Here is a 25,008-nt window from a genome sequence, read left to right as displayed (position 1 = left end):
TCGCTAAATATTTTTAAGACGTGGGTTGATGGGTTTTTGATAAGAGAGGGGATTAAGGGTTATGGGGAGAGGGCGGGAATGTGGAACTGAGCCACGACAGATCAGCCATGATCTTATTGAATGGCGGGGCAGGCTCGAAGGGCTAGATGGCCTACTCCTGCTCCTATTTCTTATGTTCTTATGTTCTTATTATTCTAAAACTTCTCTGTGAAAGGATGGTCAAAAGAAACTCTGGTTAGATTAAACTAGGCTTTTACCGTTCCCCTTTTTCTATTTTCTAAGTATATAATAATTATCAATTTTCTGACCTTGGTACTTTCCGTTCCTCATCATGCATAGCCCTACCCATTGGGCGACATGGTGGCACAGTGGTTAGCACTACATCACAGCATCAGGAACCTAGGTTCGATTCCCGGCTTGGGTCACTGTCTGTGTGGAGTTTGCATGTTCTTTATGTGTCTGCATGGGTTTTCTCTGGGTGCTCCGGTTTCCTCCCACAGTCTGAAAGACATGCTGGTTAGGTGGACTGGCTGTGCTAAATTCTCCTTCAGTGTACCTGAACAGGCACCAGTGTGTTGACCAGGGGATTTTCACAGTAACTTCATTGCAGGTGTTAATGTAAGCTGACCTGTGACTAATAAGTAAACTTTAACTAATGAAGAGAGTTGGATTGGACAAGATTGTTATTCAGAGCAAGTAGCTCTGTTATTTTAGATAGCAACATCAGCTTAAAGCCGTGATTGATGACTTTCATAGAAATCATCGAGTCTGCACCAACTCTGACACAGCATCTTACCAAGGCCCATCCCCGCTCTATATGTATTTATCTCACAAATTCCCCTAATCTACCCATCTTGGGACAATAAGAGGCAATTTAGCATGGCCAATCCACCTAACTGGCATATCTCTTGAACTTTAAACAACTATTTTTTTCCCCACAAAAAGAGAAAACGATGGTAGATCTCTGCAGGTCTGACAGCACACGTCATCTAGACTTAAAACATTGCCTCTATTTTCTCTTTAGAGATGCTGTCAGAGCTACTGAGATTTTCCAGCATTTTCTGTTTCTCAGATTCCAGTGTGTTGTATTTTGCTTCTTTATTTATTTTCTCGGTTCTCCTCACCTGCCAATTTAATCTTGTCTGTTTTCAGGGTCATTACAATATCTTCAGGTAGACCGAAGACTGAATGACAAGGAAATCCTGCATAGTGGGTGGGATTTTACAGCCTCACTCGTCCCGAAATCGTAAAATCCCACCTGAGGTCAACGGACCTTCCCATGATCCCTCCTCATCCTCTCTGATTCCACTGGCAGGCGGAGCGGTAAAATTCTGGCCATTGTGTCGGGATGAGTTAAAGCTAACATCCAGACACCAAGCAAGGTGGGCAAAAAGAAGTGGCAGAGGATTTTCAAATACCAAATCAAAGCAAGGGCTTAGAAGCAAAGCAAAGAATGAAGTTTGAGCTGGGGAATAGCAGAAATGTCAGATTCAATTTGTAATAAAACAAAGGCAGTAGCATAAGCATGGTAAGAACTTAACTAAGTTCCAACTCAGTTGTACTATTTTTGACTCTAAGAGTTCAACAAACATCCCAAGGTAATATTTTGGAGAGCATATCGCGAATGCAATATATTGGGGCTGCCTCACACCGCCAGGGACACGGGTTCGATTCCCGGTTTAGGTTACTGTCTGTGCAGAATTTGCACATTCTCCCTGTGTCCGCGTGGGTTTCCTCCAGGTGCTCCGGTTTATTCCCACAATCTGAAAGACATGCTGGTTAGGTGCATTGTCCCGAACAGGGGGGAGTGTGGCAACTAGGGGAATTTCACAGTAACGTCATTGCAGTGTTAATGTAAGCCTTACTTAAATAAACTTTATGGAAGTTTTGTGGCAATAAAGCTTTCACTCACATATCAATTTTTAAAATGTTATTCCAGGAAAACGAAAAAAAAATTGATTTACACTCTAAACTGTACAATAGGTATCAGAAGGATACATGTATGTTGCTATTCCTCTTGATGAGAGGTATTTCCGAATAAGTCTTTCGGTGCCATACCAGTTAAATCCTTTGGTTGTATGTCCTATTCGTGGGAGATGCACACTTGCTGAAAAGAAAAAATTAAATATGATTTAAACACATTGTCAAATATAACTGTGCATGCAATTGTATAACAATGCTAGTAAAAATATGTTTTGAAGAGGATTAAGTAGAAAAGGACATTGAGCAGGAATTTATGTACCTAAATCAGTTGTGCTGCCCACCCTATGCTGACAGAATATTAAGTCAGCGTGCCAGTCTCCAAAATGATGGAGGGTGAGTGGACGTGAAAATCAGTAGCCAATCTACCATTTTGAAATCGCAAGCTCATTAATAATGCAATCATCAGCAATTTTTCATTGACCACTGCATCATTCGGGAGACTAACACTCTGACTGAATATTCTATCAGCGTAGGGTGGGCAGCACAACCAATTTGGGTACATAAAACCCTGCTCAATATCATTTATTTTCTTTAATGGAATATGGGTTGACCTGCATCAGTCCATCTGTTCCAAAATTTTGATCTCATGACAGAAATGTGGGAACCTCGTTTCATTTTAATATATCCACATATATTTAAACGTCCTTCCCTCCACATAGAATCACTTCACAGAATGTGGAAACCTTGCCAACATGACATCACATCAGTGAGGCTCACATCAGGTTTGTAAAAGACAGGAAGCAGTTGAGAGATTCCCTCTGGGGGTGTCAAGGTAAGTGTAAGTCCCAGTGGGACAGGGACATGCCCCTTGGCACAGGTTGGCAGTGTGGCAGAAAAGAAGGGAGAGCCCCAATGCTTGCGAAAGAGGGCAGGGGTGGGGTGAGAGGGAAGAACCCTGATGCTTGCGAAGGGGTGGGCCCTATACTGGCATTGTGGTGGGGCAGGGTGAAGAAAGTCCCACTTCTTGCGAAAGGGGTCCCCCATAAAAGTCGCACCCTGATCTCTGTAGGTCCCACCCAGCCAGACTGACAGTAAACCCTGTGCACTCATTTTTTTTCTGAGCGCCAGAAAATCTGAACTAAAAACTGGGCAGTACAGCTGGAGAGTAGACACTGGTTTTCAGTCAGAACCTGACACTCTGAAAAAAAAATGAGGAAATTCCACCCAACTTATCTAAATTCCTTTGCTGTCTCCTTTTGTCCTTTTCACAACGTACTCTCCTACCTACATTTGTGTCATCAGCGAATTTAATAACCATACATTCAGTCCCTTCTTTCAAGTCATATTTTAATTAGTTGAGGCCCCAGCACTGATCCCTGTGGCACTCCATTGTTACAGCTTGTCAATCCAAAAATGAATCATTTATCCCTACCCTCTGACTCCTATTAGCTAACCAATTATATTACACCCTACACCATGAGCTCTTATATTGTGTTGTAACACCTTATCAAATGCCTTTTGGAAATCCAAACACACCACAGGTTCCCCTTTGTCCATGTTGCTTCCTCAAAGAATGCTTATAAATTCATCAAACATGATTTCCCTTTCACAAAACCATGTTGACTCTGCCTGGTTACATTAAGATTTTTTAAGTGCTCTCCTCTAACCTCATTAATAATGAATCCTAGCATTTTCCCAATGATAGATGTTAGGCTAACTGGGGGTGACATGGTGGCGTAGTGGTTCGCACTGCTGTCTCAAAGACCCAAGTTCGATTCCCAGCTTGGGTCACTATCTGTGTGGAGTTTGCATGTTCTCCCCGGGTCCGCGTGGATTTCCCAATTTTCTCACACAGTCTGAAAGACGTGCTAGTTAGTTACAGTGACCTGAATAAGGTGCTGGAATGTGGCGACTAGGGAAATTTCACAGTAACTTCATTTCAGTGTTTAGTGTAAGCCTTACTTGTGACTAACAAATAATAAATCAACTGTGATTTACTGCTTTCTGTCTCCTGCCATAGTTGTATAGATAATCATCAGGGCACAAAATCACTCAGGGAGCAAAACTGAAGGTGAGTCTACTTCACTGTCACTCTAGATTTGCACACAATTTAAAGGTCAGTACCAAGCTAAATCCTGTTATTTTTATGTTACATTGATTTTCTGAGGCTACATTTTTAACTGGTTTAACATTTACATACCATTCCTTTTCTTGGCAGCTCTCTGGATTTTTTGTAGTCCTGCTTCCAAAGCTGTCAGTTTGATTCCGGAGAGATTGTTGGAATGATCTCTTTGCTGGGCAACTATCAATGCTAACTAGAAAAACATTCTCTTGGTTAAACGTATTTAAACAATAGGTGTTATCAGCTATTTAAATATCCTCAAAATTGATAATTGACCGGTACAAATATCATGAATTGCTCTGAGGAAATATAAAGTTTCTAGACTAACCAAGCTATTCATTGTCAAGGACAACACGTTTCTGTGGTTCAAGAATGCTTTGTAAATCACAGGATTAAAATAAGATTCAAAAGAAGAAAGAATATAGAGCCAAACTACAAACAATTCCAATCATTGGTCAGAGATGGAGACAAGAAATACGCAAGAGCTTGGAAATTACCCAATTCTTCAATTTTCTGTAGTGATTATGTTACTTATAATAAGGTTGTGATCAGATGCCCAAAAACAACCCCTTGGTATAAAGGTGGCATAAGGGGCAGGGCTGAAATTTAAGCAACCCAGGGTGGCCTTATCGTTGAGGGGGGAGTTTTCCCACGTTGAAACTAAGTGCAGTAACAGGAGCCTCTGGCATGCCTGTCCTGCCAACTCGAATAGCAGGATCCCGTGCCGGTTTCAGTGCTTGTGCAGGCGAGTTCTCCTCAGGCTCTCCTGCCAAGCCTGCAGCTGATTCGTTTCCCCCATTCTCAACTGATGAGTTCAAAGTTCCCAGCACTGTATTTAAATACCAGCACACTCCTATCATTCTTTCCAGCCCATCTGTCCTCACCAGACTGTGCAGGATGTCAGCAACCCTTAGACAAAGGGCGAACAGCCTCAACAGGAAGTCTGTTCCTTGATTCAACAACCTCCTAACTGAGCCCATCACCAGTGAGGCACCCATGCCCCACTTGGACTGCTACCCACTACTTCTGGAGTCTTCACCTATCCCCTTCCATAAACAAAGTGATATTGCTTTGACCCCCTTATTTGGGAGTTTTCATTCAGGCTGGTCGGGGTCCATCTTCACTCCCCCAACCTTCCCTCTCATCTACAGTGTTTGTCTTCTTCATTCACATCCTTGCCCCTCTGCCTGCTATCATGAGCCTTGTGCAATCCACATTACTTACACAGCCCTCCCTCCACATTGCCCCCCTTTGGATCCTTGTTGCAGTGGCTGCACGAGTCCCAAAGAACAGTGCTGTCCAGATCATCACTGTTGTGTGTGTGTGTGTGTGTGTGTGTGTGTGTGTGTGGGGCGGTGGGGGGGGTGCGCTAGACACAGTACTGAACTAAGATGGTGGCAGAGGAGGATCCATGTTCTGGGGTCTGTCTGCCTTCCACCAATTCTTGAGCAATGGCAACATTCTTGAATTTTGCCAGGTTTTCCAAGCTCTGCTCCCCTTCAGCTATTCTGCTGTAACTGTGTTTGGGTGTAAAATAGACAGTGAAGATTATTAGTTGAAGATAAAGATAATAAAGAAGTTAGTTCGACTTAAGACAGACAAATTATCAACAAGTACTGATTTTGTTTGAGAATCTGGGGGAAAATTAATCCAAAATAAGCAATCCACTCCCACATACCAAGTCTTGTCCTGTACTTCTTGACTCCTTGTCATCAATGGGAAATAGAAGAACACTTCCCAGAGAAAGATCTGGAATGACAAAATAATTTTAACATTAAAAATTATGGGTGGGATTTTCCCCCCAAAAAATTCTAACTGCTGAATTCATGTAAAAACTGAAGTATATCCCAGAAGTAAAATTTTCTCAGATGAATCTCCCACACTTTGTGCATCACTAGTGCCCTAACTTGAATCTCATTAAAAAGCTCTGGGCGGGGCCTATTCCGCTGGAGAGTCCACCAGCATAATGCTGAGCAGGCTACTGCACATGCATCGATCTTCAACACTGAGATCGGCACATGTGCGGTAGCCCCACACTGCTGGCCTCCTGATCGCTATAAGAAGTCTCACAACGCCAGGTTAAAGTCCAACAGGTTTATTCAATAGTACACACCACAAGCTTTCGGGGCTCTGCCCCTTCATAAGGTGAGTGGAGAGTTCTGATCACAAACAGAGTTCTGATCATATAAAGGCACACACAGTTTACAGAATACTGGTTAGAATGCAAGTCTTTACAGCGAGTCAGCTAATCAAATCTTAAAGGTGCTGACAATGTCAGTGGAGATAGCATTAAGCATAGGTTAAAGAGATGTGTATTGTCTCCAGACAGAACAGTAAGTGAGATGTAGCAAGCCCAGGCAAGTCATGGGGGTTATAGTTAGTGTGACATGAACCCAAGACTCCATCTTCACAGAGGAGGACGCGAATTGCCGGATATTAAAGATAGAAGGATGGTAGGAGTTGAGGGCCTGAATGCGATTACTGTCACTAGAGAGGTAGTGCTTGATAGACTAACGGGACTGATGGCGGACAAGTCCCCAGGACTGGATGGAATGCATCCCAGGTATCTGAAGGAAATGGCAGAGGTGATAGTGGATGCCTTAGTGATTAATTACCAAAATTCACTGGATTCCGGGGAAGTGCCGGAAGATTAGAAAACGGCTAATATTACGCCGCTGTTTAAAAAAGGTAGCAGACAAAAGGCAGGGAATTACAGGCCAGTTAGTTTAACGTCTGTAGTTGGAAAAATGCTTGAATCCGTCATCAAAGAAGAAATAGCAAAGCACCTAGAAAGGAATGGTTTGATAGAGCAGACGCAGCACGGATTCATTAAGGGGAAGTCATGTTTAACAAATTTATTGGATTTCTATGAGGATGTGACTACTGCGGTAGACAGAGGGGAACCGGTGGATGTGGTGTTTCTAGATTTTCAAAAGGCGTTTCATAAGGTGCCTCACAAAAGATTGCTTCAGAAGGTTAGGGTGCACGGAGTTGGGGGTAAGGTGTTAGCGTGGATAGAGGATTGGTTGTCTAATAAGAAGCAGAGAGTTGGTATCAATGGGTGCTATTCTGATTGGCGGTTGGTGACTAGTGGAGTGCCGCAGGGATCAGTGCTGGGGCCTCAGCTGAGGGGGCTGAGTGTAGAGTAACAAAATTTGCTGATGACACAAAGATGAGTGGAAAAGCAAATTGCGCGGAGGGTGTGGAAAGTCTACAGAGGGATCTGGTTAGGCTGAGCGAGTAGGCGAGGACCTGGCAGATGGAGTACAATGTTAGCAAGTGTGAGGTTATCCACTTTGGCAGAAATAATAGTAGGAGGGATTACTATTTAAAGGGCAAAAAGCTGCAGCATGCTACGGTGCAGAGTGACCTGGGGGTCCTTGTGCATGAGTCGCAAAAACCCAGTCTGCAGGTGCAGCAGGTGATCAAGAAGGTGAATGATATGCTGGCCTTTATAGCAAGGGGGATAGAATATAAAAGTAGGGAGGTCTTGCTGCAACTGTACAGGGCACTGGTGAGGCTGCAGCTGGAGTACTGTGTGCAGTTTTGGTCGCCGCACTTGCGCAAGGATATATTGGCCTTGGAGGGAGTGCAGAGGAGGCTCACTAGGCTGATACCGGAGATGAGGGGGTTGAACTATGAAGAGAGACTAAATAGACTGGGTCTGTACTCGTTGGAGTTTAGAAGGATGAGGGGGGATCTTATAGAGACGTATAAGATAATGAAAGGGATGGATAGGATAGAGGTAGAGAGATTCTTCCCGTCTAGAAAGGATAGCAGGACTAGAGGGCACAGCCTTAAGATAAGGGGGGGACAGTTTAGATCGAAGTTGAGGAGGAACTTCTTCGCTCAAAGGGTGGTGAATCTCTGGAATTCTCTGCCCGTTGAAGTGGTGGAGGCTACCTCGCTAAATATATTTAAGTCACGGGTAGATAGGTTTTTGACAGACAAGGGAATTAAGGGTTATGGGGAGAGAGCGGGAAAGTGGAACTGATCCACTTCAGATCTTATTGAATGGCGGGGCAGGCTCAAAGGACTAGATGGCCTACTCCTGCTCCTATTTCTTATGTTCTTAAGATCCCGGTTGAGGCCATCGTCATGTGTGCAGAAGTTGGCTATGGTGGCACCTCCTGGGGGGGCCCCCAATTCACTCCGGTAGGGTCAGACCGCCAGCTCCCCACTAGTGGGGAGCTGTTGTAAACACTCCCGGCCAGCGGGAGGGGGGGGGGACGCTTGTGGGTCCTGAGACATCAGTCCTGGGTTCACTAATGTTAGGGAAATAAGTATTTAAATAATTTGTTAAGCTCCACACTGATTTCTGATGCAGAGCCAAGGACACCGGAAATACAGTGGCCAAAGATGCGTGGAGGCAATGGCGCCGGGAAGCAAGTTACACGGACTCCGCTTGAGTCTCCCAGCCTGCTGAGCTGGGAGAATCACCCCCTATGTAATGATAAATTACATAAAGAAGAAAATTATTGTTTTACTGTCTTTAATAATGAAAGTATGTTTAACAGTTTAATTGCTTTGTTAATTGATGGCTAGTTTTATTTTTTAAGAGTTGTGTTTTGCATTTCCCTTTTGGTTTAGTACGTGAAACACTTTTCCACTCATTGCTTATTCATTCATGGGATGCAGGCATTATCGGCCCTGCCATCATTTGTTGCCCATTTCTAATTGCCCTTGAGAAGGTGGTGGTGTGCCATCTTCTTCAATTGCTGCAGTCTCTGTGTTTCAGAAACACACATAGTACTGCTCGGAAAGGAGTTCTAGGATTTAGACTCAGTGACAGTGGAAAAATGATGATGTAATTCCAAGTCAGGATGGTGTGTAGCTTGGAGGGGGACTTGAACTTGTACGTGTTCCCACATGTCTATTGCCTTTGTTCTCCGCGTTGTAGAGGTCATAGGTTTGGAAGACACAGTCAAAGGCATGTTGATGATTTGGTGCAGTGCATCTTATAGGTGATATACACAGCTGCTAATGTGCATCAGTGGCAGTGAATGCTTAAATTGGTGCCAATCAAGTTGTGGATAGTGGCTGGCTCCTTGAGTGTTGTTGGAGAATCAGGAAGTAAGTTACTTGCCACAGAGCTTCCAGCCTCTGTCTTGTTCTTGTAGCCACAATATTTATATGGCTGGTCCATTCACTTTCTGGTCAATGGCAACTGCCAGGATTCAGCAATGGAATGCCATTGAATATCAAGAGATGTTTAAAATGATCATTGTCTGACACTTCTGTGGTATGGCCACTTATCGGCCCAAGCCTAAACATTGTTCAGATCTTGCTGCATATGCACGGACTGTTTCAGTACCTGAGGAGTTGTGAATGGTGCTGAACATTGTGTAGTCATCTGTGAACATCCCCATTTTTAACCTTATGATGAAAGGGAGGTCGTTGATGAAGCAGCTGAAGGTGGTTGGGCCTAGGACACTACACTGAAGAACTCCAGCAGCTATGTCCTGGGGCTGGGATAATTGACCCCAACAACAACAACCATCTTCCTTTGTGTTAAGTATAATTCCAAACAGTGGAAAGTTTTCCTCCCGATTCACACTGAGTTCAGTTTTGCTTGATGCTGCACTCATTTAAATGTGGCCTTGATGTCAGGGGCAGTCATTCTTACTTCACGGCTTGAGTTCAGTCCTTTTCTCCATGTTTGGACCAAGAGTGAACTGAGATCAGGGGCTGAGTGAACCTGGCAGAATCCAAACTGAGCATCACTGAGCAGGTTATTGCTGTGTATGTGCCGCTCGATAGCACTGTCGATGACATCTTCCACTGCATTGCTGATGATTGAGAGTAGGCCGATGAGGCACTAGACTGATTATATTTAAGTTTCCTATGTTACGGGCAACGTATTTCTTATGCTTAATAAAATCAGCACAATTGCTCTACTGGGGTCCTTTGGTGTATTTAAAAGTTAAAGATAAAGAAAGGAAATTTAAAGAGCACGAAACCTTAAAATTCTGGTCTCTATTACCTTTCATTTTTCCTGCTCGCCCATACTGTTTTCTTGGTTCATCAGATCGAGCTTCCAAAGCGGTAAACAAACCTCCTTTTCCCCATCTTCCAGAGTCATCTAAAAAGAAATAAATATTTAAACAAGATAAAATGTTTAATGCAAGATAAGCAAAACAAAATCCAGTGAAACGTGTCTTAAGCAGCCATTTTTTGGTCTGAATCAAATGGATTTCATAAAAGTCGGATCTCACGACTCCAAAATTATTCCTTTTAATATTTTACTCATAAGTATACGCTCTGAATATTGCTGGATTCTTATAACAACACAATGTAAATTTTCAGAAATATTTTTGGGGTAATGAAATTGCCGAATGTGTCAACGTCAATTCATTTTTTCTTTAGCTTTGTGTTTTTATTGATGACCTTCTGCCTTTGCAGCCACCTAAAACTCACTGAGTTTCCCTGTGGCATTCTTTCTCTACAGTTTTTTTGGTATTTCTTTCCAGCAGGGCACGTAGGGCAGAATTGGTCACATTCACAGGTTTTCACAGAAAAGAGATGATTGTTTGATCTGGTATTACCCAACTTTCACAAGTTTGAAGGAAGCAGCTATGTCATTCAGCTCTTTGGAAAGGGTATCTGTGCTTCTCTAATGCTGGCCTCTAGTGCATTCCCAATTTCAATTGCTCCATTATTGGTGGCCATCTCTTCAGTTGCTTATGATGTGAAGATGCCGGCGTTGGACTGGGGTGGGCACAGTGAGAAGACTCACAACATCAGGTTAAAATCCAACAGATTTATCTGGTATCACTGCTCTCACCTATTGAAGGAGCATTGCTCCAAAAGCTTGTGATACTAAATAAACCTGTTGGACTTTAACCTGGTGCTGTGAGACTTCCTTCAGTTGCTTAGGCATCAAGGTCTGGAATACCCTTCCTATACATCTGCACTTCTCCATCTTATTTTTCTCCTTTAAGACCATCTACCTCTTTGACCAAGCTTTTGGTCACATGAACTAATATCTTGTTATGTGGCTTGCTGCCATACCTTGTTTAGTAATGTTCCTGTGAACCGCCACGGGACTTTTCATTGTGTTAAAAAGCGACACATAACTATAAGTTAAAGAAGGGTAGGATAAACTATGAAGCTGGGCTAGCGCTTAATATAAAAAAGGATAGCAAGAGTTTTTATAAATATATAAAAAGGAAGAGGCTGGCTAGGGTGAATGTTGGACCCTTAGAGGATAAGAGGGGGGACTTAGTGGTAGGGGATGGGGAAATGGCTGAGGCCTTGAATAACTTTTTTGTTTCGGTCTTCACGGAGGAGGACGTGAATAATTCGCCGGGTGTTAGCGATGGAAAGATGGTAGGACTGGAGGGTCTCAATGACATTATTGTTACTAGAGAGGCGGTGCTCGACAGACTGGAGGGACTGATTGTGGACAAGTCCCCAGGACCGGATGGAATGCATCCGAGGGTTCTGAAAGAAATGGCGGAGGTGATAGTGGATGCCTTGGTGGTTATTTTCTAAACGTCGCTGGATTCCGGGGAAGTGCCGGAAGATTGGAAAACGGCTAATGTTACGCCGTTGTTTAAGAAGGGTGCCAGGCAAAAGGCAGGGAATTATAGGCCGGTTAGTTTAACGTCTGTTGTAGGTAAAATGTTAGAATCCGTCATCAAGGAGGAAATAGCGAGGCATCTTGAGGGGAATTGCTTGATAGAGCAGACGCAGCACGGTTTCGTTAAGGGGAAGTCGTGTCTGACAAATTTATTGGAGTTCTATGAGGATGTGTCTAGGGCGGTGGATAGAGGAGAGCCGGTGGATGTGGTCTTTCTTGATTTTCAGAAGGCGTTTGACAAGGTACCTCACAAGAGGTTATTGCAGAAGGTAAGGGGGCATGGAGTTGGGGGTAGGGTGTTAGCGTGGATAGAGGATTGGCTGTCAAATAGGAGGCAGAGAGTGGGGGTCAATGGGTGCTATTCAGATTGGCGGTTGGTGACTAGTGGGGTGCCCCAGGGGTCAGTGCTGGGGCCTCAGCTATTTACCATTTATATAGATGATCTGGAGGAGGGAACCGAGTGTATGGTGTCGAAATTTGCTGATGACAGCAAGATTGGTGGAACGGCAAATTGCGCGGAGGGTGTGGAGAGTCTGCAGAAGGATCTAGATAGGCTGGGCAAATGGGCCAGGAAATGGCAAATGGAATTTAATGTTGGCAAGTGTGAGGTGGTCCACTTTGGTAGGAAGAATGGTAGGAAGGACTATTACTTACGTGGCGAAAAACTGCAGCACGCGACGGTGCAGAGGGACCTCGGGGTCCTTGTGCATGAGTCGCAAAAACCCAGCCTGCAGGTGCAGCAGGTGGTCAGGAAGGCGAATGGGATGCTGGCCTTCATAGCGAGGGGGATTGAATACAAAAGTAGGGAGGTCTTGCTGCAGCTGTATAGGGCACTGGTGAGGCCGCAGCTGGAGTACTGTGTGCAGTTTTGGTCGCCGCACTTACGCAAGGATATTTTGGCCTTGGAGGGAGTGCAGAGGAGGTTTACTAGGCTGATACCGGAGTTGAGGGGGTTGAGCTATGAGGAGAGGCTGAATAAACTGGGCTTGTACTCGTTAGAGTTTAGAAGAATGAGGGGAGATCTCATTGAGACATATAAGATGATGAATGGGATGGATAGGAAAGAAGTGGAGAGACTCTTCCCGCTCAGAAAGGACAGTAGGACTCGGGGGCACAGCCTCAAGATAAAGAGGGGGTGGTTTAGAATGGAGTTGAGGAGGAACTTCTTCACTCAAAGGGTGGTGAATCTCTGGAATTCTCTGCCCGTTGAAGTGGTGGAGGCTGCCTCACTAAATATTTTTAAGACGCGGGTTGATGGGTTTTTGATAAGCGAGGGGATTAAGGGTTATGGGGAGAGGGCGGGAATGTGGAACTGAGCCACGACAGATCAGCCATGATCTTATTGAATGGCGGGGCAGGCTCGAAGGGCTAGATAGCCTACTCCTGCTCCTATTTCTTATGTTCTTATAAGTTGTTGTCACTGTTGTATTAATCTGGTAGTGCACTAAGGCAGACTTTATCCATTTCCATAGCTAGTAATTCCTGGAACAGGTCAGTAGTCTGTTGCCAGCGTCTTATGGCTGGATGGGCACCACTCCACATCAAGCATGGCTGACCAGGAGTCTCTCCACATTCTTACCACCAGCTACTGGCGTGTTGGAACGATTTGCAAATGGACAAACTCAACCTGCTTGACCGACTATGTTATTATTTCACCTGCTTTGGTCATCACAGTGGCACAATTTTTACACTGCTGCCTCACCATGCCAGGGACCTGGGTTCGATTCCCAGCTTGGGTCATTATCTTTGTGGAGTTTGCACATTCTCCCCGTGTCTGCATGGGTTTCCTCTGAGTGCTCCAGTTTCCTCCCACAGTCTGAAAGATGTGCTGGTTTGGTGCATTAACCCGAACAGGCGCCGGAGTGTGGTGACTAGGGGAATTTCGCAGTAATTTCATTGCAGTGTTAATGTAAGCCTACCTGTGACTAATAAATAAACTTTACTTTTATCAAGTCCTGGGATGGGACTGGAACCAGAGCTGGAATCAGAAGTCGGGATGCATCACAAGACCATACAGTGTCTTTAAGGTCATAAAATATCCCAAGGCACTTCAATGGGGCATAATGAAATAAACTTTGACATTGAGCCACGTAAAGAGATGTAAGGAAAGGTTAATCAAAACCTTTGTCAAAGTAATAGGTTTGAAGGAGGAGAAAGAAGTAGGGAGACAGAGAAGGAAGGGAATTCAGGAATTTAACGCCTAGGCAATTGGAGGCATGGCCACTATGGTGGAGTGATAAAAATCAGGGATGTGCAAAAAAAAAATAGAAGAAGCACAGACAAATTGGTGGACTGTAAGACTGGAGGACATTACAGAAATAGGAAGCAATGGGGCCACGGGGGGGATTTTTAACACAAATGTGTAAGTTGTAAAACCATGGATTGCCAGTGCAAGTGTAGGTCAATAAGTACAAGTATGATGGGTAAACAGGACTGGGTTCCATCATTCTAAACACAAGACCACTGTAATGTAATAGCTTATTTTTCTACTTGCCAACGCAATGAACTATTATTGCATCCTCTTTTTCAGCAACCGTTGGATGAGTAACATCCCCAAGAACATAGTGAATGGACATCTGTTCTGCATCTGTAGAATCCAGATCACCAGGAAGGTTATTTTCATCTTCCTCTGATTCATCCTCACTCTCACTATTCAATGTTGGAAGACAGAGAGATTTGTAGGCACAAGATTCCCACCAAGCCATCCTGAGGAGAAATGTAATTTAAAATTGCATTATTGTTATTTAAAACGTACATGAGATTGGTTAAACAGAACACATAATCTCTTTAAAAAATGCAAAACAATTCTCACACTTAAGCAATTAATTTGACAAGGAAATATCCTACGAAAGGTCTGACACTGGGAAGTTCCGAAGAATAAAGGGACCTTGGTGTGTTTGTCCATAGATCTCTGAAGGAGGAAAGGCAGGTTAATAGGATGGTGAAAAAGACACGTGGCACACTCACATTTATCAATAGATTACAAAAGCAGAGGGGTCATGATAGAATTGTATAGAATTTTGGTGGGGCCACAGCTGGAGTACTATATGCAGTTCTGTTCACCACATTATAGGAAGGATGTGATTGCACAGGAAGGGGTGAGGAGGAGTTTCATCAGGATGTTGCCTGGGATGGAGCACTTAAGTTATAAAAATAGGTTGGATAGCTTGGGTTTTCTCTTGACCAGAGAAGACTAAGGAGTGAACTGTTTGAGGTGTTCAAGACTATGAGGGGCATGAACAGGGTGGATAGGGAGCAGCTGTACCCTTTAGTTGAAGGATCAGTTACAAGGGGACACAAGTTAAAAGTGAGGGGTGGAAGGATTAGGGGGAATTTGAGGAAACATTTTTTCCCTAGAGGGTGGTGGAGATGAGATGCCTCACATTCTTTAAAAAGCACCTGAATGAGTACTTGGCATGCCACAATATTCAAGGCTATGGGCCAAGTGCTGGGAAGGGGGATTAAGTGGGCATATCAGGATCTTTCCTGTATCAGTGCAGACTCGATGGGCTGAAGGACCTCTTCTGCAGTGTAATATTCTGTGATTCTGTAATTAGCCCTGAAGTGATTGGGACCTCCTGATAGCTTAATGAAGTGCTACATGGATCTTTGTTCTTTCTTTAACAGTGTTACCAGTCGATCATAAAATGTTTCTGAAGAAGAAACAGGATCAACTTTGAGTAAGTGATAAAACTTTAGTCCAAGTCAGAAGGTTGTAGAATTCAAGCCCCCCTCCAGGAATTTAGCACATAATCTAGGGTGACACTTCAGTTTTGAAGGAGCAATTCATTTTCAAATGTACTATCTCTAGGATGAGATATTAAACTAAAGCGCTATCTGCCTCTCAAACCACAGCAAGGTATTTCTCCTGATGGTCAATACTTATCCGCAACCAAAAACATATTAGATGGTCATTCATGACATGTCTTCTGTGGCACATTGCTGTGTGTAAATTATCAGCCATGTTTACCGATTAAAGTGTCTACAATTCAAAAGTAATTCATTTATGTCAAGCACATTGGGAATTCTGGAAAACATAACCAGCATTATAGGCAGAATTTTCCGATGCCCCTGCTAGTGGGTTCAATGGTGGGCAGGGAACAAGAATTTGGCAGGAGCCTAAAAATCAGTTTCATCCCGGTGTAAGTTTCCTGTGGATTGTCCAATGATTTTCACAATAACTTTACTGCAGTGTCAAGCCTATTTGAGACACTAATAAATAAACACATACCATGGCCATTTGGAAACCTACTGGAGGCTGGCATGAAACTGATTTGCATCCCTCTAATAGGAGGCAGATGAAGGCCCAACCAGAATCTTCTCCCCATGCCCGATTCTCTGTGATGCCAACAGATTTCAATAATTTGGGAAGAGGGACTGTGAGGTTCTTGAACAGTTTGACACAGGAAATGAGGAGGGCTTAGAAGTGGACAAATCCCCAGGTCTGGATGAGTTGTATCCCAGGTTGCTGTGGAACACAAGAGAAGAAATTACAGAGGTTCTGACCCAATTTCTTAATTCTTCTCTGGCATGGGAAAGGTGCCAGAAGATTGGAGGACAGCTAACGTGGTTCCACTTTTCAAGGAAGTTGGTAGAGACAAATAAGTGAATTACAGACCAGTGAGTCTCACATCAGTGATAGGGAAACAATTGGAGAAAATTCTGAAGGAGAGAATTAATCTCCACTTGGGCAAGCAAGGTTTGATCAGGGTTATGTTAACAAATTTGATTGAATTTTTAGAGGAGGTGATAGAGTGTGTGGATGAAGGTCGTACAGTTGATGTAGTTTATACAGATTTCAGCAAAGCTTTTGACAAGGTCCCACATGGGAGACAGCTAAAGAAGGTAACAGCTCATGAGATTCAGGGTAACTTGGCAAGTTGGACCCAAAGCTGGCTTAGGGGTAGGGTGATGTGGCGATGCCAGCGTTGGACGGGGGTAAACACAGTAAGGAGTCTCACAACACCAGGTTAAAGTCCAACAGGTTTATTTGGTAGCAAAAGCCACTAGCTTTTGGAGCACTGCCCCTTCGTCAGGTAAGTGGGAGTTCTGTTCACAAAGAGGACATATAAAGACACAAACTTAATTTACAAAATAATGGTTGGAATGCAAGTCTTCAAAGACACTGTTTATGAACAGAACTCCCACTTACCTGATGAAGGTGCAGTGCTCCGAAAGCTATGGCTTTTGCTAACAAATAAACCTGTTGGACTTTAAACCTGGTGTTGTGAGACTTCTTAGTGGTAGGAGACAGACAGTAGTGGTAGCAAACAACTTGTGTGACTGGAGGCTGGTGTCCAGTGATGTACCCCAGGGATCAGTGCTAGGTACTACCCTGCTTGTGAAATATATAAACAACATATGTGGGATGGACGGTAAATAAGTTTACAGATGAAATGAAGATTGGCTGGGTGGTTAATAGTTAGGAAAAAGGTCTTAGTTGCAGGAAGATATAGATGAGTTGGTCAGATAGGCAAATCAGTGGCAGATGGAATTTAACCTGAAAAGTGCAAGATGATGCACTTTGAAAAGAGGAACAAGAATTCGCAACAAATGGCAAGACACTAGATGGCAGGACACCAGAAAGTTAAGAGGAACAACTCTTGGGATGCTTGTCCACAGTTTTCTGAAGGTGGCAGGACAGATTAATAGAAGAGTTAAGAAGGCAATATGTTATGATATTTTACTGCTCATCCATGTACTTTTTAAAGGTTGTGAGGTTTCTACCTCTACCACCCATGTAGATAGTGTGTTCCAGACTCCCATCACCCTCTCGATAAAACAATCTTTCATCAAATCCCCTCTAAACCTCCTGCTCCACACCTAAAAATTATGCTCTTTCATTACTGCACTGTACTGTACATAGCATTGATTATAAGAGCAAGGAGGTGAGTTGGAACTGTACAAAACTTTGATAAGGCCACAGCTGGAGTACTGTCTGCAGTTCTGGTTGCCTCATTATAGAAAGGATGTGATTGCACTGGAGTGGATGCAGAGGAGATTCACCAGCATATTGCCTGGGATGGAACATTTGGGCTATGAAGAAAGGCTGGTTAGGGTCAGGTTGTTTTATTTTCAGAAAATGCTGAGGGGGAGACATGATTGAGGTGTCCAAGATTATGAGGCACATGGACAGGGTGAATAGGAAGCAGCTGTTCCCCTTTGTTGAATGGCCAATAATGAGAAAGCATAATTTTAAGGAGTGGAGCAGGAGGTTTAGGGGGATTTGAGAAAAGACTGTTTTACCCAGAGGGTAGTGGGAATCTGGAACACACTGTCTGGGTGGATGATAGAGGTGGGAAACCTCACAACCTTTAAAAAGTATGTGGATGAGCACTTAAAATATCACAACATTCAAGGCTATGGGCCAAGTGCTGGAAGTGGGCTCAGTGTGGATTTAATGTAGGTTCTTCAGTACTGTACGACACTACAATCATGAGTCAGTGATGTTGGGTGCCTTTTCAATATAATGCCCGGATAGGATAGCAGACGATGCACCATCAGGCCTGCCCCACCATGAAATACTGCGCAAAATACCTGGTTGCGTAATTAATAAGATTGGGGTTGGAAGATATGAGGCGTTTTCCCACCACATTTCACCCATGGGAAATACTCCACATTCCCACCTTTGCCATGGGACTTAGTCTCCGGTGCACTACATAACAGCAAGTTCTTTCCTGGTTGAAAGTTCTGAACTTGTTAGCTTTACGCTATTTCAGTCCTAGAAACTGAGAATGACAATGACTCATCTATTGAAAGTACTGGGTCATAAAGACTGGGAATGCCCCAGACTTGATTCTGATCCTGTCCCGGGATGGTCACTAATCTTACCGGTACACTCCTATGATATAAAGTATTGTTAATCAGACTGCCATGCTAATGTTGATGTATCATCATGCGTAACATACTGAGTAGATACCATGAGTTTAAACTTAAACTTTAAACTCATGGTATCTACTCAGTACGTAAAGCATGATGATGTCAGCATTAGCATGGCATTCTGATTAACAATATATTATATTATAGCAGTATGCAGGTAAGATTAGTGACCATTCTGTGTATGGATCTATGTGTATTGTCCTTTCTATGGATAAATTGTTCAGTCATTATACAGATACATTATATTTCTGGACATTTTCTTTTTCACGGTCGTAATTCTAATCTTCCATATTGCAAACTCTTTTTGTAGAATGCAACTTGTTCTTGAAGGTACCCAGCTTCTTCTTCTGAATATTGTTCTTAGAGGAAGCTGGTCTAGCCCAACAGGTTTTGCAATGTGATCCATTTTGCCATAGTTCTTGATTCTGATCACCATTCTGACACAGGGCAGCACAGTAGCACAATGGTTAGCACTGTTGCTTCACAGCATCAGGGACCCGGGTTCGGTTCCCGGCTTGGATCACTGTTTGTGTTTGCACATTCTCCCTGTGTCTGCGTGTGTTTCCTCCGGGTGCTCCGGTTTCCTCCCACATTCTGGTTAGGTGCATTGACCCGAACTGGCACCAGACTGTGGCAACTAGGGGAATTTCACAGTAACTTCATTGCAGTGTTAATGTAAACCTTATTTGTGAGTAATAAATAAAACTTTAAACTGATTCTTGGATCAGTGCTAATTAGTTGATTTCTGTTAAAATGTGTCAAAGCCACAGCACTCTGGAGTTAGGAAGACGCAATTAAGCAAAGATTTTATGGCTGATCACTAATACAGATTTCTGTTGGTACATGAACACCCAGAGGGGACAGGATTCGGCTTGGCTGTAATGTGCCCCACAACCAAGCTGCCTGTTAATACCCACAATCAAGGCTCACGTATAGGCCACTGCCAATAAGATGCTAGAATGTGATTAAAGGCAATGGATCAGTAATTCCACAAGAAGTCAATGCCTTCAACAGAGAAAGGAAGAAAATTGCAGATGAAAAGGGAATAAAACTGAAAGCAACATAGGAATGATATGCCAGAGATACTAACGGCAATTGTTCACTATTTTATTTCCAAATAGCATCTAAAAATGGATATAAAGAGCTAAAATGGATGATTATTTTAAACTCCCCAACATAACTTCTCTACTTCACAATACTATCCTTGTAGAAATAAAGCCTAATTTTTTTATGTCTTGCTAACCTGTGGCACAAGCTTTGATGACTGATCTATTTCTACTCTAGAATTCCTTTGTTCCTTTGCCCCACCCAGATTCATAATAATAAAAAAATGCTGGAAAAACTCAGCAGGTTGGGCAACATTTGCGGATGAAGAATAGAGTTAATGTTTCAGGTCAATTGCCTTTCACCAGAGCAGACATATTGGCATTGTAATAGCCTCTTATCAAAACAAAAAAAAAATCAGCCCTTACTTTTTCTTTTGCTCCTCCTCTTCTCGTTTTTGCTTCTTTTCATCAAGTAGCTTTGCACGTTTAGCTGCTGCCTCTTGGCGTTTCTTACGCCGTTGCTCCAGCTCTTCAGGTGACAATGTTCTTTTTTTTCTGGTGGTCAGATCCAGTGGGGCCACTAGAAGGGCCTGCACAGATAAGAATCAAATAAATGAGATAGCTATGGATTGCTGGTATTACAAAAACTCTTGATTCACATTCATTTTATTCTTTATCTTTTAAATTTTGTGTGCTCATCAGGATGAGTGAGAGATGATAAAGTTGGGGAATAAAACTTTTGCATCTAGGTTGTCAGCCCCAAGAACACTCCAAGGTTAAACCATAGCACGATCAGATGCAAAATAAAACTCTCGCTACTCTGCCCAAAAAATATCCTAAGCTGAAACCTCTTTGGCAGCAGTGTGACACTTCTTCCCTCATTTCCCACACCTATGGCCTCTCTGAATTAACTAGGCAAGATTCTCCAAATTCATTTCACAAAGGACCTTGGAAATCAGAAGGCAGAGAAGGCTTTTATCTTCTCAGATTTGGATGAATTTCGAAATAGGTCAGAAATGTCCTTCTTGATAATGAAAAATGTATTCAGAGGACTAAGATACAAATGAGCAAAAGTCATGTTTCAGCTACACAAAGCCCTGGTTTAGACCATACCTGGAATTACGGTAAGGAGTACTGGGTCCCACACTTTAGGAAAGATAGCTTAGTCTTGGAGGAAGTGCAGGGTATATTTAATAGAATTATACCTGGATTCTGTGCATTAACTTATAAGGATTAAACAATCTAGAGCTGTACTCCCTGGAATTTATAAGATTTAGAGTGAGTTGAATGGAGCTTTCAAAATATTAAGGGGCAATAGGTAGGGTAAATTGACAGAAATTATTTCTGCTGGTTGGGGAGGCTAAGATGAGGGGGCATAGTCTAATTATTGGAACCAGGCCTTTCAGGAATGAAATTAGGCCTACTTTTCACCTAAAGGAGGGGTGGACATTTAAGAACATAAGAACAAAAGAAATAGGAGCAAGAGTAGGCCATCCCCTTCGAGCCTGCCCCGCCATTCAATAAGATCATGGCTGATCTGAAGTGGCTCAGTTCCACTTTCCCGCTTTCTCCCCACAGCCCTTAATTCCCTTGCCTACCAAAAACCTATCCACCCGTGTCTTAAATATATTTAGTGAGGTAGCCTCTACCACATCGACAGGCAGAGAATTCCAGAGATTCACCACCCTTTGAGTGAAGAAGTTCCTCCTCAACTCCGTTCTAAACTGCCCCCCCTTTATCCTGAGGCCGTGCCCTCTTGTCCTGCTGTCCTTTCTGAGCGGGAAGAATCTCTACCTCTACCCTATCCATCCCTTTCATTATCTTATACGTCTCTATAAGATCCCCCCTCATCCTTCTAAATTCCAACGAGTACAAATCCAGTCTATTCAGCCTCTCTTCATAGTTCAACCCCCTCATCTCCGGTATCAGCCTAGTGAACCTCCTCTGCACTCCCTCCAAGGCCAAAATATCCTTGCGCAAGTACGGCGACCAAAACTGCACACAGTACTCCAGCTGCAGCCTCACCAGTGCCCTATACAGTTGCAGCAAGACCTCCTTGTTTTTATATTCAATCCCCCTCACTATAAAGGCCAGCATCCCATTTGCCTTCCTGATTACCTGCTGCACCTGCAGGCTGGGTTTTTGCGACTCATGCACAAGGACCCCGAGGTCCCTCTGCACCATAGCATGCTGCAGCTTTTCGCCCTTTAAATAGTAGTTCCTCCTACTATTATTCCTGCCAAAGTGAATAACCTCACACTTGCTAACATTGTACTCCATCTGCCAGGTCCTCGCCCATTCACCTGGCCTATCTAGATCCCTCTGCAGACTTTCCACACCCTCCGCACAATTTGCTTTTCCACTTACCTTTGTGTCATCAGCAAATTTCAACACCCTACACTCAGCCCCCTCCTCCAAATGGAACTCCACGGGAAACGGCAATTGATGTTGAATCAATTATTAATTTTAAAACCGAGATTGAAAGAATTTTGATAGCCAAAAATATGGGGCAAAGGTGGGTATATGGAATTAGGTCACAGATCAGCAGTCAAATTGAATGGCAGAGAAGGCTCACGGGGCTAACTAACCTCCTTTTGTTCTTATAACTGAAATATTGTTAATTGGGGTTAGGTGCAATCTTATGGGTAGGATTTTCTGATCTGGCCTGTCATTGGACTGGAAAATTCTGCCCTAACCTAATGGACGTTTTCCTGTTGTGTCAAATTTTCCATCCCACCCGTGACAATTCCCTAGGTGGGTGGAACCAGAAACTCCCACTGTTTATAACTTTTTAAATTGTATTACCTTTATTATTTTTATCAATTTCAATTTTTTTGGTGCAAATAATATCAGAATAATAATTGCTGGCAACATTTATAATATGAGGTAGATACCTTGATTATGTACGGAACATTAGATTTAAAACTACTTAAAACTTGAAAGCAACAGTCTGTTCCTTTACCAAGGCTTCTATATCAGCATTGTGCCTGGTTGGATGAGTAGTGAGATCTTGGGTTTCATACAGGAGAGTAAATTGTGCAAGGAGGATGAACTTTAATGGGTTGGATTCTTCCGTCATCCTGGTGGTTCTCATAAAATTTTCATACTTGAGAACTTGAAACCAAATCTGGCTTTAGAAAGTCAGCCCTTCACAAAAGTCCAGCATTTGGCATTGACTACTTAACTTACACATCATGAACCTTCTCATTATGATATAGTTTGCACAGAATAAATTTGATAATTGAAGGGGCATTTAGCTACTGTCCCTTGTCCAGACAACAGACGCAGTCCCTGGAATGACTGGCCAGGGCCAGCATCGCAGCACAGCGGGAAGCTGTTAGAGTCACAGCTGCACTGAGGGATGATGCAGGACAAGTCATAATGCCACATTTTCCAGCACAATGCCAGAGAGTGATTGAGGAATTGAGACTGGAGTCCAGCAAGAGGATAGTGTGCAAAATTAAAGCACATGAGATGGCGGTGGTGGGGGGGGTGGGTAGTCATTTGTTTGGCATAGATTGAGAACTCGTTAGCAGACAGGAAAAAGAGAGTGGAAATAAATGGGTCTTTTTCATGGCAGACAGTGATCAGTGGGGTGCTCGGGCCCCAGCTATTCACAAGATACATCAATGAATTGGATGAGGGAATCTTGCATAATAGTTCCAATTTTGCTGACAACACAAACTTTAGTGGGAATGTGAATGGTGAGGAGGATGTTAAGAAGGTTCAGGGTGATTGAGTGAGCAAATATGCAGTGGATAAACTGAAGATATTCACTTTGGACGGAGCAACAGAATGGCTTGGTTTTATCTGCATATTTGCTCACTCAATCACCCTGAACCTTCTTAACATCCTCCTCACCATTCACATTCCCACTAAATTTTGTGTTGTCAGCAAAATTGGAACTATTATGCAAGGATCCCTCACCCAATTCATTGATGTATCTTGTGAATAGCTGGTTTTATTTAAATAGTGATAGATTGGGAAATGTTATTGTATATGTGGACCTAGTACACCGATCACTGAAAGCAAGCATGTAGGTATGACAGGCAATTAGGAAGACAGATGACTTGTTGTCCTTCATTGCAACAGGACTTCAGTACAGGTGCAAGGATGTTTTACTGCAGCTATACAGGGCCTTGCTGAGAACACAGATGGAGTGCAGTTTTGGTCTCCTTATCTAAGAAAGGATATACTTTCCACAGAAGGAGTGCAGTGAAGTTTCACTAGACTGATTCCTGGGATGGTAGAATTGTCCTATGAGGAGAGGGCAACTGGACCTAGATTCAGTGGAATTTAGAAGAATGAAAGGGAATATAATTGAAACATATAAAATTCTGACAGTGCTGGACAAGTTGAACACAGGGATGCTTTCTTCCTTTGGTTTCGGGAGGTCTACAAAATGGCCATTTTGGGCTGAGACAAGAAAATATTTCTTCACTCGGGGGTGGTGAACCTGTGGAATTCAGAAGGCCGTGGAGGCCACGTCGTTGAATATATTTAAGGAGGAAACATAAATTTCCAGAGGCTAATGATGTCAAGAGGTATGGGGAAAGCATGGGAATATGGCGCTGAGCTAGAGGATCATAGAGAATGTCAGAGCAGGCTCAAAAGGCCAAATGGCCTACTCCTGCTCCTATTTTCTACATTTCTCCTACCTCATTTACTTGCCCCCATGCTCTGCACCTCAGGGAAGTCCCAAAGCAATCTACAAATTACAACAACTAGCCAAACTACTGACAAGGGGCAGGAAAATCTATTCACATCAGATTTCTGTCCTGTGTTGAGAGCAAAAGAATCTTTATTTCCTTTAACAGAATGTGTCATTCGTTATTGATTGATATTGAAATATAGTGTGGGAAGTTGATATGCACTGCTTTCATTATAATGTGTATAAGCGGTCACTTATCAGAGTCCGACATCTCAGGTTTGTGATAACATATGTAAGGTTGTCATTGCAAGAGGAGATATGCCAATTTTTAAAACACACCATTATCAATTGTATGTATGGTCAGAATTTGCATCTCATTGTTATAGCAGACGCATATTGCTTAATTAGAATCAAGCTTTTTATATTGCAGACAAGTGTTCAACAATGCAAATCTTAACTGGACATGATAAATATTTAAAGTTGGTTATTGAAGATTGTGTGAGTAGTTTTTCCGTTCTGCCCTTTGTTAACTCTTAAAATCTATTACAATGGGCAACTTTGGTTATTTGTGGATCAAAAGAAACATATAATTCAGAGTGGCAACATTGTACTGCAATAAAGACAGAAGGTAATAGGAATTTTGTGATGTGATTTTCTCACGTAGAACGTTTTCATCACAAAAGCTGAAGTTAAGTTGTAAAAATTAGTGCAAAGTACAGCTGCAGTGACATTTTCCTTGCTTCAGCACAGTTTAAAATACAAATGCATTTCAAGCTCTGTACTCAGCTTACTAGTTGTCCATTTT

The 25,008-nt window shown here is 43.0% G+C and overlaps 1 protein-coding gene across 2 annotated transcripts in view; it reads right to left on the bottom strand.

Moving 5' to 3' along the window:
* chd1l (chromodomain helicase DNA binding protein 1-like) overlaps positions 1-25,008 on the bottom strand; it is a 113,797-nt gene that overhangs the window by 8,930 nt on the left and 79,859 nt on the right. For both annotated transcript variants that reach the window (XM_080203581.1, XM_080203582.1), the window contains 6 exons: positions 19,979-20,142; positions 14,122-14,333; positions 10,029-10,127; positions 5,724-5,794; positions 4,124-4,238; positions 1,999-2,107 (listed from right to left, as the gene is read on the bottom strand). In XM_080203581.1, coding sequence (XP_080059707.1) covers positions 1,999-2,107; positions 4,124-4,238; positions 5,724-5,794; positions 10,029-10,127; positions 14,122-14,333; positions 19,979-20,142 — 770 coding nt within the window. The remainder of the gene's footprint in view (positions 1-1,998; positions 2,108-4,123; positions 4,239-5,723; positions 5,795-10,028; positions 10,128-14,121; positions 14,334-19,978; positions 20,143-25,008) is intronic.

The sequence above is a fragment of the Carcharhinus amblyrhynchos genome, chromosome 15, assembly GCF_965287045.1.
Source record: "Carcharhinus amblyrhynchos chromosome 15, sCarAmb.v2.hapA, whole genome shotgun sequence".
Classification (NCBI taxonomy): domain Eukaryota; kingdom Metazoa; phylum Chordata; class Chondrichthyes; order Carcharhiniformes; family Carcharhinidae; genus Carcharhinus; species Carcharhinus amblyrhynchos.
The sequence above is the reverse complement of the archived record's forward strand: the minus strand, read 5'-3'. Positions and strand labels throughout refer to the sequence as shown.